We start from the raw sequence: 16,365 nt of genomic DNA on the forward strand, positions 1-16,365 counted from the left end.
GTAAATACGGAGTCTGTCCCAAATGGCACCCTAATCCCCACGTAGTGCACAACATTGGCTCAGGGCCCACAGGGAATAGGGCTGGGAATGTAATATGGTTAGGAGGGGTGGGAGACATGTTTTCCGGGTGGGGAGGGAAGATGTGTTTTATCTGCCTGGCGTGACACCTTTGCTGCCGTCGAGAATCAAACAGAAAAGCCTGTATTCAATTTCATAAACCAGACAGGGAGAGAAAGAGACCAGGAGAGAAATAGAGGGGGGTGGAGAGAGAGAGAGGGGTGGAGAGAGAGAGACCAGGAGAGAAAGAGAGGGGAGTGGAGAGAGAGAGGGGTGGAGAGAGTGGAGAGAGAGAGAGAGGGTGGAGAGAAAGAGGGGTGGAGAGTGAGGGGTGGGTGAAGAGAGAGAGAGAGGGGGGTGGAAAGAGAGAGAGAGAGGGGGGTGGAAAGAGAGAGAGAGGAGTGGAGAGGGGTGGAGAGTAAGAGGGGTGGAGAGTAAGAGGGGTGGAGAGTGAGGGGTGGGTGAAGAGAGAGAGGGGGGTGGAAAGAGAGAGAGAGGAGTGGAAAGAGAGAGAGAGAGGAGTGGAAAGAGAGAGAGAGAGGAGTGGAGAGTGGAGAGGGGTGGAGAGTAAGAGGGGTGGAGAGCGAGGGGTGGGTGAAGAGAGAGAGAGAGAGAGAGGGGGGTGAAGAGAGAGAGAGGTGGAGAGAGAGAGGGGTGGAGGGGGTGGAGAGAGAGAGAGGGTGGTGGAGAGAGTGGAGAGAGAGTGAGGAGTGGAGAGTAAGAGGGGTGGAGAGAGAGGGGTGGGTGGAGAGAGCACGTGAGGAATGGTGAGAGAGGGGGTGGAGAGAGAGAGAGAGAGAGAGAGAGAGAGGGGGGAGAGAGAGAGAGAGAGAGAGGGGGGGGGTGGAGAGAGAGAGAGGGGGGGTGGAGAGAGAGAGGGGGTGGTTGAACAAGAGAGAGGGGTGGAGAATGAGAAAGAGGGAGGGGTGGAGAATGAGAAAGGTAGAGGGGTAGAACGAGAGAGGTAGAGAGAGAAATTGAGAGGCAGAGGTAGAGAGTGTGAGGTAGAGAGAGAGAGGTAAGAGAGGCAGAGGTAGAGAGTGTGAGGTAGAGAGAGAGAGGTAAGAGAGGCAGAGGTAGAGAGAGGTAGAGAGTGTGAGGTAGAGAGAGGTAGAGAGAGAAATTGAGAGGCAGAGGTAGAGAGTGTGAGGTAGAGAGAGAGAGGTAAGAGAGGCAGAGGTAGAGAGTGTGAGGTAGAGAGAGAGAGGTAAGAGAGGCAGAGGTAGAGAGAGGTAGAGAGTGTGAGGTAGAGAGAGAGAGGTAAGAGAGGCAGAGGTAGAGAGAGAAATTGAGAGGCAGAGGTAGAGAGAGGTAGAGAGAGGTAGAGAGAGAGAGGTAAGAGAGGCAGAGGTAGAGAGAGGTAGAGAGAGAAATTGAGAGGCAGAGGTAGAGAGAGGTAGAGAGAGGTAGAGAGAGGTAGAGAGAGGTAGAGAGAGGTAGAGTGAGGTAGAGAGAGAGAAAAATACTGAACTCGTAACGAATACATTACATTGGAGAAAAGGCTAAAAAAATATATCCACTAAAGTCATCACATAATTTGAGAAAATACTTGATCTGGAAAACCCCTGTTAAAGATAACGGGAGAATATGAAAACACATGACACAAGCATTATTAGTTGAATTGGTTGGCTTGTATGTAGTATAAAAGAAACAAAACCTTCCTCCTCACAGTGGGAGACATTAGTAAAACCTTCCTCCTCACAGTGAGAGACATTAATAAAACCTTCCTCCTCACAGTGAGAGACATTAATAAAACCTTCCTCCTCACAGTGAGAGACATTAATAAAACCTTCCTCCTCACAGTGAGAGACATTAGTAAAACCTTCCTCCTCACAGTGAGAGACATTAATAAAACCTTCCTCCTCACAGTGAGAGACATTAATAAAACCTTCCTCCTCACAGTGGGAGACATTAATAAAACCTTCCTCCTCACAGTGGGAGACATTAATAAAACCTTCCTCCTCACAGTGGAGACATTAATAAAACCTTCCTCCTCACAGTGGGAGACATTAATAAAACCTTCCTCCTCACAGTGAGAGACATTAATAAACCTTCCTCCTCACAGTGGGAGACATTAATAAAACCTTCCTCCTCACAGTGGGAGACATTAATAAAACCTTCCTCCTCACAGTGAGAGACATTAATAAAACCTTCCTCCTCACAGTGGGAGACATTAATAAAACCTTCCTCCTCACAGTGAGAGACATTAATAAAACCTTCCTCCTCACAGTGAGAGACATTAATAAAACCTTCCTCCTCACAGTGAGAGACATTAATAAAACCTTCCTCCTCACAGTGGGAGACATTAATAAAACCTTCCTCCTCACAGTGGGAGACATTCCTCCTCACAGTGGGAGACATTAGTAAAACCTTCCTCCTCACAGTGAGAGACATTAATAAAACCTTCCTCCTCACAGTGAGAGACATTAATAAAACCTTCCTCCTCACAGTGGGAGACATTAATAAAACCTTCCTCCTCACAGTGAGAGACATTAATAAAACCTTCCTCCTCACAGTGAGAGACATTAATAAAACCTTCCTCCTCACAGTGGGAGACATTAGTAAAACCTTCCTCCTCACAGTGAGAGACATTAATAAAACCTTCCTCCTCACAGTGAGAGACATTAATAAAACCTTCCTCCTCACAGTGAGAGACATTAATAAAACCTTCCTCCTCACAGTGAGAGACATTAATAAAACCTTCCTCCTCACAGTGAGAGACATTAATAAAACCTTCCTCCTCACAGTGAGAGACATTAATAAAACCTTCCTCCTCACAGTGAGAGACATTAATAAAACCTTCCTCCTCACAGTGGGAGACATTAATAAAACCTTCCTCCTCACAGTGGGAGACATTAATAAAACCTTCCTCCTCACAGTGAGAGACATTAATAAAACCTTCCTCCTCACAGTGAGGAGTGACATTAATAAAACCTTCCTCCTCACAGTGAGAGACATTAATAAAACCTTCCTCCTCACAGTGAGAGACATTAATAAAACCTTCCTCCTCACAGTGAGAGACATTAATAAAACCTTCCTCCTCACAGTGAGAGACATTAATAAAACCTTCCTCCTCACAGTGAGAGACATTAATAAAACCTTCCTCCTCACAGTGAGAGACATTAATAAAACCTTCCTCCTCACAGTGAGAGACATTAATAAAACCTTCCTCCTCACAGTGAGAGACATTAATAAAACCTTCCTCCTCACAGTGAGAGACATTAATAAAACCTTCCTCCTCACAGTGAGAGACATTAATAAAACCTTCCTCCTCACAGTGGGAGACATTAATAAAACCTTCCTCCTCACAGTGGGAGACATTGATAAGTGAAACAAAATGGCAGCCTAATCCCCATAGTTGGGATGCAATAACTTGTTCTTCGTCACATCAGTGTGTGATATTTACACAGACACTGGACTACACTCCTGAGAGAGGGGGGAGAGAGAGAGAGACTGAGGAGGAGACAGAGGGAGGAGACAGAGGGAGGAGACACAGGAGGAGAGAGAGAGAGACTGAGGAGGAGAGAGAAGGAGGAGAGAGAGAGAGAGACTGAGGAGGAGACAGCAGGAGAGAGAGAGAGAGACTGAGGAGGAGACAGGAGGAGAGAGAGACTGAGGAGGAGACAGGAGGAGAGAGAGAGAGAGACTGAGGAGGAGACAGGAGGAGAGAGAGAGAGAGACTGAGGAGGAGACAGGAGGAGAGAGAGAGAGAGACTGAGGAGGAGACAGGAGGAGAGAGAGAGAGACTGAGGAGGAGACAGGAGGAGAGAGAGAGAGACTGAGGAGGAGACAGGAGGAGAGAGAGAGAGAGACTGAGGAGGAGACAGGAGGAGAGAGAGAGAGAGACTGAGGAGGAGACAGGAGGAGAGAGACTGAGGAGGAGACAGGAGGAGAGAGAGAGAGACTGAGGAGGAGACAGGAGGAGAGAGAGAGAGAGACTGAGGAGGAGACAGGAGGAGAGAGAGAGAGACTGAGGAGGAGACAGGAGAGAGAGAGAGAGAGACTGAGGAGGAGACAGGAGGAGAGAGAGAGAGAGAGAGAGAGAGAGAGAGAGAGAGAGAGAGAGAGAGAGGCAAAGGGAGCGGGAGGAGGAGAGGGAGGAAGAGGGAGGAAGAGAGAGGAGGGAGGGAAGCGGAAGGATGAGAGAGGCTGAGGGAGGATGGAGGAGATAAAGGCTGGAAGGAGGAGATAAAGGAAGGCGGTGGAAGGAGGAGATAAAGGAAGGCGGTGGAAGGAGGAGATAAAGGAAGGCGGTGGAAGGAGGAGATAAAGGAAGGCGGTGGAAGGAGGAGATAAAGGAAGGCGGTGGAAGGAGGAGATAAAGGAAGGGAGATACGTATAGCTAGGTTTGATCTCTAATATAGAGGTGAAACTGATTATATTCGCGCTGCTCATGACACGCTGCTCACCACAGTTAGCTAGAAATCACGAGGTTCGGTCAGCTCTCCTTTATTTTTCTATCTGAGTGAAGAGACAGGAACCACCATCTCTCCTCCATCTACCCCCCAACTCAATATTCTCCACAGCCTCCTAAACACAGCAACTCAGATAGATGTTGACACATGCTTTGAGATAAATCCTCTTTCACACCACGTTAACTAATGTGTCCCTACAGAAACACACAAAAAAACACAGTGATAACAGAATGCCATTTACGATGATTAGGGGTTTTCTTTGAGAGTGAAATCCCCCCCCCCCAGCAGCTCTTTAAAACAAAACAGTATCACCTCATGAAATTAGAAGATGGAATAGAGGCCTCTTTCAGTTGCAGAGGGACTCAATCTCCAGGTAGGTGAGAAGAAATGTAGTTTACATTTCCTTGCTTTCCTTATTCTCTTGCTCTTGATTGGCTTTGGGAAGGATCGATATCACTGTGCTTTTTGAAAGCTGTGTTTATGAACCACAATAATCCTTCATTAAAGATGCTGGCGCCCACGGGAAGGCGAAGAGTGTGTGTGGTGAGTGAGAGTGTGTGTATTAGGTGGGGGGGATGGAGGGAGGGATGGGGGGGTTTTGTAAATGACTCATGGTTTGATTTCGCTGCTGAATAAATGGGATCCTCTAGAGAAGCCACTGCAGTGTTCATATCGCTCTCTCCATCTCTCTCAATTTTCAATTCAATTCAATGGGGCTTTATTGGCATGGGAAACATATGTTTATATTGCCAAAGCAAGTGCAATTAAATAACGTAAGGGTTAGGGTTAGGGTTAGAAACAAAAAAACATTGAAAACATTTTTTCATCAAACATTGCAAGGAGTGTTTCAATATTTTAGTTAAAAAAAAAAAGTTTAACCTTTATTTAACTAGGCAAGCCAGTTAAGAACAAATTCTTATTTACAATGATGGCCCTACCCCGGCCAAACTCAGACGACGCTGGGCCAATTGTGCGCCTCCCTATGGGACTCCCGATCACGGCCGGATGTGATACAGCCTGGATTCGAACCAGGGACTCAGGGAAAATAGTTGTCTTGTGAAAAGTAGGGGAAGAGGTCGGCATATGATTGGAGGATAACGCTGTCAGTCTCAGGAATGTCAGGACAAAACAGAACATCTGGAAGAGGTCGGCATATGATTGGAGGATAACGCTGTCAGTCTCAAATGAGGACAAAACAGAACATCTGGAAGAGGTCAGCATATGATTGGAGGATAACGCTGTCAGTCTCAGGAATGTCAGGACAAAACAGAACATCTGGAAGAGGTCGGCATATGATTGGAGGATAACGCTGTCAGTCTCAGGAATGTCAGGACAAAACAGAACATCTGGAAGAGGTCGGCATATGATTGGAGGATAATGTTAGAAAGAGCATTCTTGTACATCTATGTGATGTCCCACCCCACCTGACTTATTATCATCTAATCTGTCTATCTGGCAGGCGTTAGGTGCTGCATCTATCTGGCAGGCGTTAGGTGCTGCATCTATCTGGCAGGCGTTAGGTGCTGCATCTATCTGGCAGGCGTTAGGTGCTGCATCTATCTGGCAGGCGTTAGGTGCTGCATCTATCTGGCAGGCGTTAGGTGCTGCATCTATCTGGCAGGCGTTAGGTGCTGCATCTATCTGGCAGGCGTTAGGTGCTGCATCTATCTGGCAGGCGTTAGGTGCTGCATCTATCTGGCAGGCGTTAGGCGCAGCATCTATCTGGCAGGTGCAAGGCTCTACATCTGTCTGTCTGGCAGGTGTTAGGTGCTGCATCTATCTGGCAGGCGTTAGGCGCAGCATCTATCTGGCAGGCGTTAGGTGCTGCATCTATCTGGCAGGCGCAAGGCTCTACATCTGTCTGTCTGGCAGGCGTTAGGCGCTGCATCTATCTGGCAGGCGTTAGGCGCAGCATCTATCTGGCAGGCGTTAGGTGCTGCAGGAGCAAGGCTCTACATCTGTCTGTCTGGCAGGCGTTAGGTGCTGCATCTATCTGGCAGGCGTTAGGCGCAGCATCTATCTGGCAGGCGTTAGGCGCAGCATCTATCTGGCAGGCGTGCGCAGCATCTATCTGGCAGGCGTTAGGCGCAGCATCTATCTGGCAGGCGTTAGGCGCAGCATCTATCTGGCAGGCGCGAGGCTCTACATCTGTCTGTCTGGCAGGCGTTAGGTGCTGCATCTATCTGGCAGGCGTTAGGTGCTGCATCTATCTGGCAGGCGTTAGGTGCTGCATCTATCTGGCAGGCGTTAGGAGCTGCATCTATCTGGCAGGCGTTAGGCGCAGCATCTATCTGGCAGGCGTTAGGCGCAGCATCTATCTGGCAGGCGTTAGGCGCAGCATCTATCTGGCAGGCGTTAGGCGCAGCATCTATCTGGCAGGCGTTAGGCGCAGCATCTATCTGGCAGGCGTTAGGCGCAGCATCTATCTGGCAGGCGTTAGGCGCAGCATCTATCTGGCAGGCGTTAGGCGCTGCATCAGTCTATCTGGCAGACGTTAGGCGCTGCATCCGTCTATCTGGCAGGCGTTAGGCGCAGCATCTATCTGGCAGGCGTTAGGCGCTGCATCAGTCTATCTGGCAGGCGTTAGGCGCAGCATCAGTCTATCTGGCAGGCGTTAGGCGCAGCATCTATCTGGCAGGTTAGGCCAGCATCTATCTGGCAGGCGTTGAGGATCCAGCATCTATCTGGCAGGCGTTAGGTGCTGCATCCGTCTATCTGGCAGGCGTTAGGTGCTGCATCCGTCTATCTGGCAGATGAATGATGGCGCTGCATCTGTCTATCTGGCAGACGTTAGGCGCTGCATCTATCTGGCAGGCGCAAGGCTCTGTCTGTCTGGCAGGCGATGAATGCTGCATCCGTCATCTGGCAGGCGTTGAGAGGCTGCATCCGTCTATCTGGCAGACGTTACCATTTCATCTGTCAATCTCAACTGTTGTTAATTTTTAAATGTTGTCCCTGGAGATGTGTGTCCAGCATACAACACAACAATGGGGATGAATGATGAGGATCCACCAACAATGGGGATGAATGATGAGGATCCATCAACAATGGGGATGAATGATGAGGATCCATCAACAATGGGGATGAATGATGAGGATCCATCAACAATGGGGATGAATGATGAGGATCCATCAACAATGGGGATGAATGATGAGGATCCACCAACAATGGGGATGAATGATGAGGATCCATCAACAATGGGGATGAATGATGAGGATCCATCAACAATGGGGATGAATGATGAGGATCCACCAACAATGGGGATGAATGATGAGGATCCACCAACAATGGGGATGAATGATGAGGATCCACCAACAATGGGGATGAATGATGAGGATCCATCAACAATGGGGATGAATGATGAGGATCCACCAACAATGGGGATGAATGATGAGGATCCATCAACAATGGGGATGAATGATGAGGATCCATCAACAATGGGGATGAATGATGAGGATCCACCAACAATGGGGATGAATGATGAGGATCCATCAACAATGGGGATGAATGATGAGGATCCACCAACAATGGGGATGAATGATGAGGATCCACCAACAATGGGGATGAATGATGAGGATCCACCAACAATGGGGATGAATGATGAGGATCCACCAACAATGGGGATGAATGATGAGGATCCACCAACAATGGGGATGAATGATGAGGATCCACCAACAATGGGGATGAATGATGAGGATCCACCAACAATGGGGATGAATGATGAGGATCCACCAACAATGGGGATGAATGATGAGGATCCACCAACAATGGGGATGAATGATGAGGATCCACCAACAATGGGGATGAATGATGAGGATCCACCAACAATGGGGATGAATGATGAGGATCCACCAACAATGGGGATGAATGATGAGGATCCACCAACAATGGGGATGAATGATGAGGATCCACCAACAATGGGGATGAATGATGAGGATCCACCAACAATGGGGATGAATGATGAGGATCCACCAACAATGGGGATGAATGATGAGGATCCACCAACAATGGGGATGAATGATGAGGATCCACCAACAATGGGGATGAATGATGAGGATCCACCAACAATGGGGATGAATGATGAGGATCCACCAACAATGGGGATGAATGATGAGGATCCACCAACAATGGGGATGAATGATGAGGATCCACCAACAATGGGGATGAATGATGAGGATCCACCAACAATGGGGATGAATGATGAGGATCCACCAACAATGGGGATGAATGATGAGGATCCACCAACAATGGGGATGAATGATGAGGATCCACCAACAATGGGGATGAATGATGAGGATCCACCAACAATGGGGATGAATGATGAGGATCCACCAACAATGGGGATGAATGATGAGGATCCACCAACAATGGGGATGAATGATGAGGATCCACCAACAATGGGGATGAATGATGAGGATCCACCAACAATGGGGATGAATGATGAGGATCCATCAACAATGGGGATGAATGATGAGGATCCATCAACAATGGGGATGAATGATGAGGATCCACCAACAATGGGGATGAATGATGAGGATCCACCAACAATGGGGATGAATGATGAGGATCCACCAACAATGGGGATGAATGATGAGGATCCATCAACAATGGGGATGAATGATGAGGATCCACCAACATAAAAACAGAGCACTTAACATTCTAATTGTTACGTCCCGCTGGTGGAGTTCAATAGGTGGAACGAGGAGAGAGACTGAGCTACACAATTAATACATCTGTCTGTCTGACAGGGTGAATCTACCTTTGACTCAACCACAGCAGCGAATGATGACGAAAACCCATCTAGTGGGGATGAATGATGACGTGATCCACACACACACACACACATGACATGACACACACACACACACACACACACACACACACACACACACACACACACACACACACACACACACAGAGAGACAAAAAGGAAAAGCAGGCCAGCAGCCAGCTGCAGGCATCAATAGCAGGCTAGCTGCAGGCATCAATAGCAGGCTAGCTGCAGCCATCAATAGCAGGCTAGCTGCAGCCATCAATAGCAGGCTAGCTGCAGGCATCAATAGCAGGCTAGCTGCAGGCATCAATAGCAGGCTAGCAGCTAGCTGCAGGCATCAATAGCAGGCCAGCTGCAGGCATCAATAGCAGGCCAGCTGCAGGCATCAATAGCAGGCCAGCTGCAGGCATCAATAGCAGGCTAGCTGCAGGCATCAATAGCAGGCTAGCTGCAGGCATCAATAGCAGGCTAGCTGCAGGCATCAATAGCAGGCTAGCTGCAGGCATCAATAGCAGGCCAGCAGCAGGCATCAATAGCAGGCTAGCAGCTAGCTTCAGGCATCAATAGCAGGCCATCAGCAGGCATCAATAGCAGGCTAGCAGCTAGCTGCAGGCATCAATAGCAGGCTAGCAGCTAGCTGCAGGCATCAATAGCAGGCTAGCAGCAGGCTAGCAGCAGGCATCAATAGCAGGCTAGCAGCAGGCTAGCAGCAGACATCAATAGCAGGCTAGCAGCAGGCAAGCAGCAGGCATCAATAGCAGGCTAGCAGCAGGCTAGCTGCAGGCATCAATAGCAGGCTAGCAGCAGGCATCAAAAGCAGGCATCAATAGCAGGCTAGCAGCTAGCTGCAGGCATCAATAGCAGGCCAGCAGCAGGCATCAGTAGCAGGCTATCAGCTAGCTGCAGGCATCAATAGCAGGCTAGCAGCAGGCTAGCTGCAGGCATCAATAGCAGGCTAGCAGCAGGCTAGCTGCAGGCATCAATAGCAGGCCAGCAGCAGGCTAGCTGCAGGCATCAATAGCAGGCCAGCAGCAGGCATCAGTAGCAGGCTAGCAGCTAGCTGCAGGCATCAATAGCAGGCTAGCAGCTAGCTGCAGGCATCAATAGCAGGCTAGCAGCAGGCTAGCTGCAGGCATCAATAGCAGGCTAGCTGCTAGCTGCAGGCATCAACATGACAGCTCGCTCTCTTTATCCCCTCCTCCTTTATTCCCTCAATTGATCGTGATAAAACGACCTGACAGCACATTTAACAGGGCAGTTTTTCTGCATGGTGTGAGAGTGTGTTACGCCGGGCCAGATTTCCATCCAGGCCCGTCAATCCTCCATTACCAAGTCAAATCAGGTAGAGAGACCCGCTCAGACACACATCCTAGAGGACTCGTTCAATTGGCCTCAAGCTTTTCTACGAGCAGCTTCACAGGACACGGAGTAGAGTAGCCGGGAGGTGGCAAGGAAAACACAGTTGTTAAAAAACGACCCCGAGTGCTTTATCGGCGAGACTAGAAATCCCGGCGAGCGATACGAGTGAGAAATAGGCAACAATAGTTCTGTATCTTTACAGCCCTTTCCTTTAGATGTGGTGAAAGCACTGTGTTGGGAAAACATTACAGAGGGTCCGTTAGCACCAACAGGGCCCATCAGCACCAACAGGATCCATCAGCACCAACAGGGCCCATCAGCACCCATCAGCACCAACAGGGCCCATCAGCACCAACAGGACCCGTCGGCACCAACAGGACCCATCGGCACCCATCAGCACCAACAGGACCCATCGGCACCAACAGGACCCATCGGCACCAACAGGACCCATCAGCACCCATCAGCACCAACAGGACCCATCGGCACCAACAGGACCCATCGGCACCAACAGGACCCATCGGCACCAACAGGACCCATCGGCACCAACAGGACCCATCGGCACCAACAGGACCCATCGGAACCAACAGGACCCATCGGCACCAACAGGATCCATTGGCACCAACAGGACCCATCGGCACCAACAGGACCCATCGGCACCAACAGGACCCATCGGCACCAACAGGACCCATCGGCACCAACAGGACCCATCGGCACCAACAGGACCCATCGGCACCAACAGGACCCATCAGCACCAACAGGACCCATCGGCACCCATCAGCACCAACAGGACCCATCGGCACCAACAGGATCCATCAGCACCAACAGGACCCATCAGCACCCGTCAGCACCAACAGGACCCATCGGCACCAACAGGACCCATCAGCACCAACAGGGTACCAGTACCGAGTCAATGTGCAGGGGTATGAGGTAGTAACATGGCTATATACAGGAAGTACCAGTACCGAGTCAATGTGCAGGGATATGAGGTAGTAACATGGCTATATACAGGAAGTACCAGTACTGAGTCAATGTGCAGGGGTATGAGGGGTAGTAACATGGCTATATACAGGAAGTACCAGTACCGAGTCAATGTGCAGGGGTATGAGGTAGTACCATGGCTATATACAGGAAGTACCAGTACCGAGTCAATGTGCAGGGATATGAGGTAGTAACATGGCTATATACAGGAAGTACCAGTACTGAGTCAATGTGCAAGGGTATGAGGTAGTAACATACAGGAAGTACCAGTACTGAGTCAATGTGCAGGGGTATGAGGTAGTAACATACAGGAAGTACCAGTACTGAGTCAATGTGCAGGGGTATGAGGTAGTAACATACAGGAAGTACCAGTACTGAGTCAATGTGCAGGGGTATGAGGTAGTAACATGGCTATATACAGGAAGTACCAGTACTGAGTCAATGTGCAGGGGTATGAGGGGTAGTAACATGGCTATATACAGGAAGTACCAGGTAGTAACATACAGGAAGTACCAGTACTGAGTCAATGTGCAGGGGTATGAGGTAGTAACATGGCTATATACAGGAAGTACCAGTACTGAGTCAATGTGCAGGGGTATGAGGTAGTAACATGGCTATATACAGGAAGTACCAGTACCGAGTCAATGTGCAGGGGTATGAGGTAGTAACATGGCTATATACAGGAAGTACCAGTACCGAGTCAATGTGCAGGGGTATGAGGTAGTAACATGGCTATATACAGGAAGTACCAGTACCGAGTCAATGTGCAGGGGTATGAGGTAGTAACATGGCTATATACAGGAAGTACCAGTACTGAGTCAATGTGCAGGGGTATGAGGTAGTAACATGGCTATATACAGGAAGTACCAGTACCGAGTCAATGTGCAGGGGTATGAGGTAGTAACATGGCTATATACAGGAAGTACCAGTACCGAGTCAATGTGCAGGGGTATGAGGTAGTAACATGGCTATATACAGGAAGTACCAGTACTGAGTCAATGTGCAGGGGTATGAGGTAGTAACATGGCTATATACAGGAAGTACCAGTACTGAGTCAATGTGCAGGGGTATGAGGTAGTAACATGGCTATATACAGGAAGTACCAGAACTGATTCAATGTGCAGGGATATGAGGGGTAGTCACGTCTAGAAAGGTAGACACGGGGGGTAGATACAGGGCATTCGGAAAGTATTCAAACCCCTCGACTTTTTCCACATTTTGTTCCAGTTACAGCCTAATTCTAAAATGACAATGAAAAAAAAAACTAAAGTATCATATTTACATAAATACTCAGACCCTTTACTCAGTACTTTGTTGAAGCACCTTGACAGCGAGTACAACCTTGAGTCTTCTTGGGTATGACGCAACAAGCTTGGCACACCTGTATTTGGGGAGTTTCTCCCATTCTTCTCTGCAGATCCTCTCAAGCTCTGTCAGGTTGGATGAGGTCGCTTAGCTGCACAGCTATTTTCAGGTTTCTCCAGAGATGTTGGATCAGGTTCAAGTCCGGGCCACTCAAGGACATTCAGAGACTTGTCCTGAAGCCACTCCTGCGTGGTCTTGGCTGTGTGCTTAGGGTTGTTGTCCTGTTGGAAGGTGAATCTTTGCCCCAGTCTGAGGTCCTGGGCGCGCTGGAGCAGGTTTCATTAAGGATCTCTCTGTACTTTCTCCGTTCATCTTTCCCTCAATCCTAACTAGTCTCTCAGTTCCTGTAAAACATCCCCATAGCATGATGCTGCCACCACCATGCTTCACCGTAGGGATGGTGCCACCACCATGCTTCACCGTAGGGATGGTGCCACCACCATGCTTCACCGTAGGGATGGTGCCAGGTTTTATCCAGACGTGACGCTTGGCATTCGGGCCAAAGAGTTCAATCTTGGTTTCATAAGACCAGAGAAACTTGTTTCTCATGGTCAGAGTCCCTTAGGTGCATTTTTGGCAAACTCCAAGTGGGCTGTCATGTGCCTTTAATTTAAGAGTAGCTTCCGTCTGGCCACTCTACCATAAAGGCCTGATTGGTGGACTGCTGCAGAGATAGTTGTCCTTCTGGAAGGTTCTCCCATCTCCAGAGAGGAACTCTGGAGCTCTGTCAGTGTGACCATCGGGTTTTTGTTCACCTCCCTGACCAAGGCCCTTCTCCCCCGATTGCTCCGTTTGGCCGGGCGGCCAGCTCTAGGAAGAGTCTTGGTGGTTCCAAACTTCCTCCATTTAAGATTGATGGAGGCCACTGTGATCTTGGGGACCTTCACTACTGCAGAACATTTTTGGTACCCTTCCCCCGATCTGTGCCTCGACACAATCCTGTCTCGGAGCTCTACGGACAATTCCTTCAACCTCATGGCTTGGTTTCCGCTCTGACATGCATTGTCAACTGCGAGACCTTATATAGAATTGAATTTACCACAGGTGGACTCCAAGTTGTAGAAACATCTCAAGGATGATCACTGGGAAACAGGAAGCACACCTGAGATTAATTTCCAGTCTCATAGCGAAGGGTCTGAATACTTGTGTAAATAACGTCTATGATAGGCTCAGATTTGGTCCGAGCCGAACCAATCAAATGTGGTCTTTTTTTTTTTTGGGGGGGTGCTCATTACAATAATAACCATTGTGTAGAATAATGACCAAATATTCCAAATGATGATATTGTACATCATTGTGTACCTATTCAGTGTACATCACCCTGAAGAGTATAACCCTCATATCCATCGTTATGCATTTCTACGTAGTACAGATCACGGACCCGTGAGACATCAGTCAGTTAATGTAATTCCGTTACTGTAATTCCGTTACCAGGTGCTAATCCACTTCAATTACCGTCGTTCAAAGGCAAAAAATGGACCCCCACCCCCAAACTCAAGATGTCACGTCATATAGCTGACAGCCCATTCTTCCTGCAGACATCGTAGAATATTAATTAAGAGCAGATATTCCACAGTGTCTTTGGAAAACAAGGCACCCGTAAACTGAGGGAGATTTAACCCTTCTTTTTTAAATATATATTTAGTTGTTGTTGTTGTTGTTGTTGTTGTTGTTGTAGTTGTTGTTGTGTGTAACAGATGTATATCGTACTCTCCTCGCGTTGTATTTTCTCCTCATAAATCACATCAGCCAGTGGTCCCCAGTTGAGCATCATGTATTTCTGTTGCTGTTGTTAAATGGGAAACGGCACCTTTATAGTTGTGCTTAACGATATTGATGGCTATCGTTGTCAAAATCCCTTGCGTTACATTTTCATTCTCATTTAACCCTAATTCTGTTACCAAACTTTTGCATCTGCACAGTTCTTAAGTTCCAGTAAATGTGTGTTTGTGAAATATTCTGTGTAAATTGTTCAAAGTAGTTCTCGTACATAGAGTGGTATGGTTTGTTAAATCAATGTTTTTTTTTTGTTTGGCATACAGTAGTAACATTTTAATGTCAGAAATCATTCCGTTACCGTGGAAATGCCCCGAGTGCTTTTTCCCCCCCTCTGTGGTAGAGAATGGAAAGGCAACACTAGAGAGAGAGATTCAGCCATATGGCCGAGAGGACAGCTAGAGCCTCTCTTTCACATGTCGAGGAGCAGGGAGACTCATTCTCATCTGGTCTCCTGGGACCTCTGACTGTTCACACATTGCTGTTTCTCATTTCACGTGTCACACACAATTAAAACCCGCCTGTCGATTCCTGCATGGAGACCTCCCTCCCCTTTCTCCCTCCCTCCCCCCTCCCTCCCTCCGCCCTCCCCCTCCCCTTTCTCCCTCCCTCTCCGCCCTCCCTCCCCTTTCTCCCTCCCTCCCCTTTCTCCCTCCCTCCCTCCCTCCGCCCTCCCTCCCTCCCCTTTCTCCCTCCCTCCCTCCCCTTTCTCCCTCCCTCCCTCCGCCCTCCCCTCCCGCCCTCCCTCCCCTTTCTCCCTCCCTCCCTCCCTCCCCTTTCTCCCCCCTCCCGCCCCCCCTCCCCTTTCTCCCTCCCTCCCTCCCGCCCTCCCTCCCTCCGCCCTCCCTCCCCTCCTCCCTCCCTCCCCTTTCTCCCTCCCTCCCTCCCGCCCTCCCTCCCCTTTCTCCTCCCTCCCTCCCCCTTTCTCCCTCCCTCCCGCCCACCCTCCCCTTTCTCCCTCCCTCCCCCTTTCTCCCTCCCTCCCTCCGCCCTCCCTCCCTTTCTCCCTCCCTCCCTCCCTCTCCCTCCGCCCTCCCTCCCCTTTCTCCCTCCCTCCCTCCCCTTTCTCCCTCCCTCCCTCCCTCCTCTTTCTCCCTCCCTCCCTCCTCCCGCCCTCCCTCCCTCCAGAGAGGGACACGCACACAGCTAATTTTCAAGGTGTTCATCTCTGAGACAGCAGAAGCGACAAGGTGAAATGAAACCAAGAAAGAAAGGTAAAGTAGAGGGATAAAAAAGGCTTCTGTTGTTGTAGTGGGTTTAGTAGCTGCAGAGACGAGACAAAAAGCTCAGGGGAAGACAGAGTGAGGAGAAGCATTGTGAGAAGGGAGAGGGGAGAGAGAGGGGGAGACGAGAGAGAAAAGGGGAGAGAGAGCGATGGGGGGAGAGGGAGAGAGGAAGAGAGAGCGAGTGGGGGGAGAGAGAGAGAAGAGAGGAGAGCGAGAGAAGGGAGTAACTGGTGTTGATTAGAGACGAGGTAATGCAGGTAATGTAGAGATGGATAGCGGGAGAGGGGAGAGAGAGGGGGAGACGAGAGAGAAAAGGGGAGAGAGAGCGAGTGGGGGGAGACAGAGAAAAGAGATGGAGCGAGAATAAAGTGTTTCTAACCAGAGGTGCGAGTCTGTGATCTGTGTCACCGTGACA

The 16,365-nt window shown here is 49.3% G+C and overlaps 2 protein-coding genes and 1 long non-coding RNA gene across 3 annotated transcripts in view; 2 read left to right on the forward strand and 1 right to left on the reverse strand.

The window, feature by feature from the left end:
- The window catches only part of LOC118377411 (arginine-glutamic acid dipeptide repeats protein-like), a 384,037-nt gene that overhangs the window by 332,635 nt on the left and 35,037 nt on the right, over positions 1-16,365 (reverse strand). The window lies entirely within an intron of this gene.
- Positions 4,861-7,105, forward strand: LOC127912385 (uncharacterized). Its single transcript, XR_008082207.1, has 3 exons — positions 4,861-5,547; positions 5,757-6,154; positions 6,643-7,105. It is a non-coding gene; the product is annotated as an uncharacterized LOC127912385 (long non-coding RNA).
- LOC127912608 (cuticle collagen 2-like) lies at positions 7,315-12,572 on the forward strand. The gene is made up of 4 exons (XM_052482626.1): positions 7,315-7,375; positions 10,776-11,591; positions 12,186-12,362; positions 12,422-12,572. The coding sequence occupies exons 1-2, from the start codon at positions 7,315-7,317 to the stop codon at positions 11,534-11,536; spliced, it is 822 nt and encodes a 273-aa protein (XP_052338586.1). The 3' UTR covers positions 11,537-11,591; positions 12,186-12,362; positions 12,422-12,572.

Source organism: Oncorhynchus keta, chromosome 27 (assembly GCF_023373465.1).
Source record: "Oncorhynchus keta strain PuntledgeMale-10-30-2019 chromosome 27, Oket_V2, whole genome shotgun sequence".
Classification (NCBI taxonomy): Eukaryota; Metazoa; Chordata; class Actinopteri; order Salmoniformes; family Salmonidae; genus Oncorhynchus; species Oncorhynchus keta.

What these genes read in the sequence shown, in the direction of transcription:
- LOC127912608 (XM_052482626.1), top strand. Translation starts at nt 7,315, where the DNA reads ATGAATGCTGCATCCGTCATCTGGCAGGCGTTGAGAGGCTGCATCCGT. An exon ending in CATCCGTCTATCTGGCAGAC is followed by an intron (nt 7,376 to 10,775) that starts GTTACCATTTCA and finishes GATACGAGTGAG; the next exon opens with AAATAGGCAACAATAGTTCT.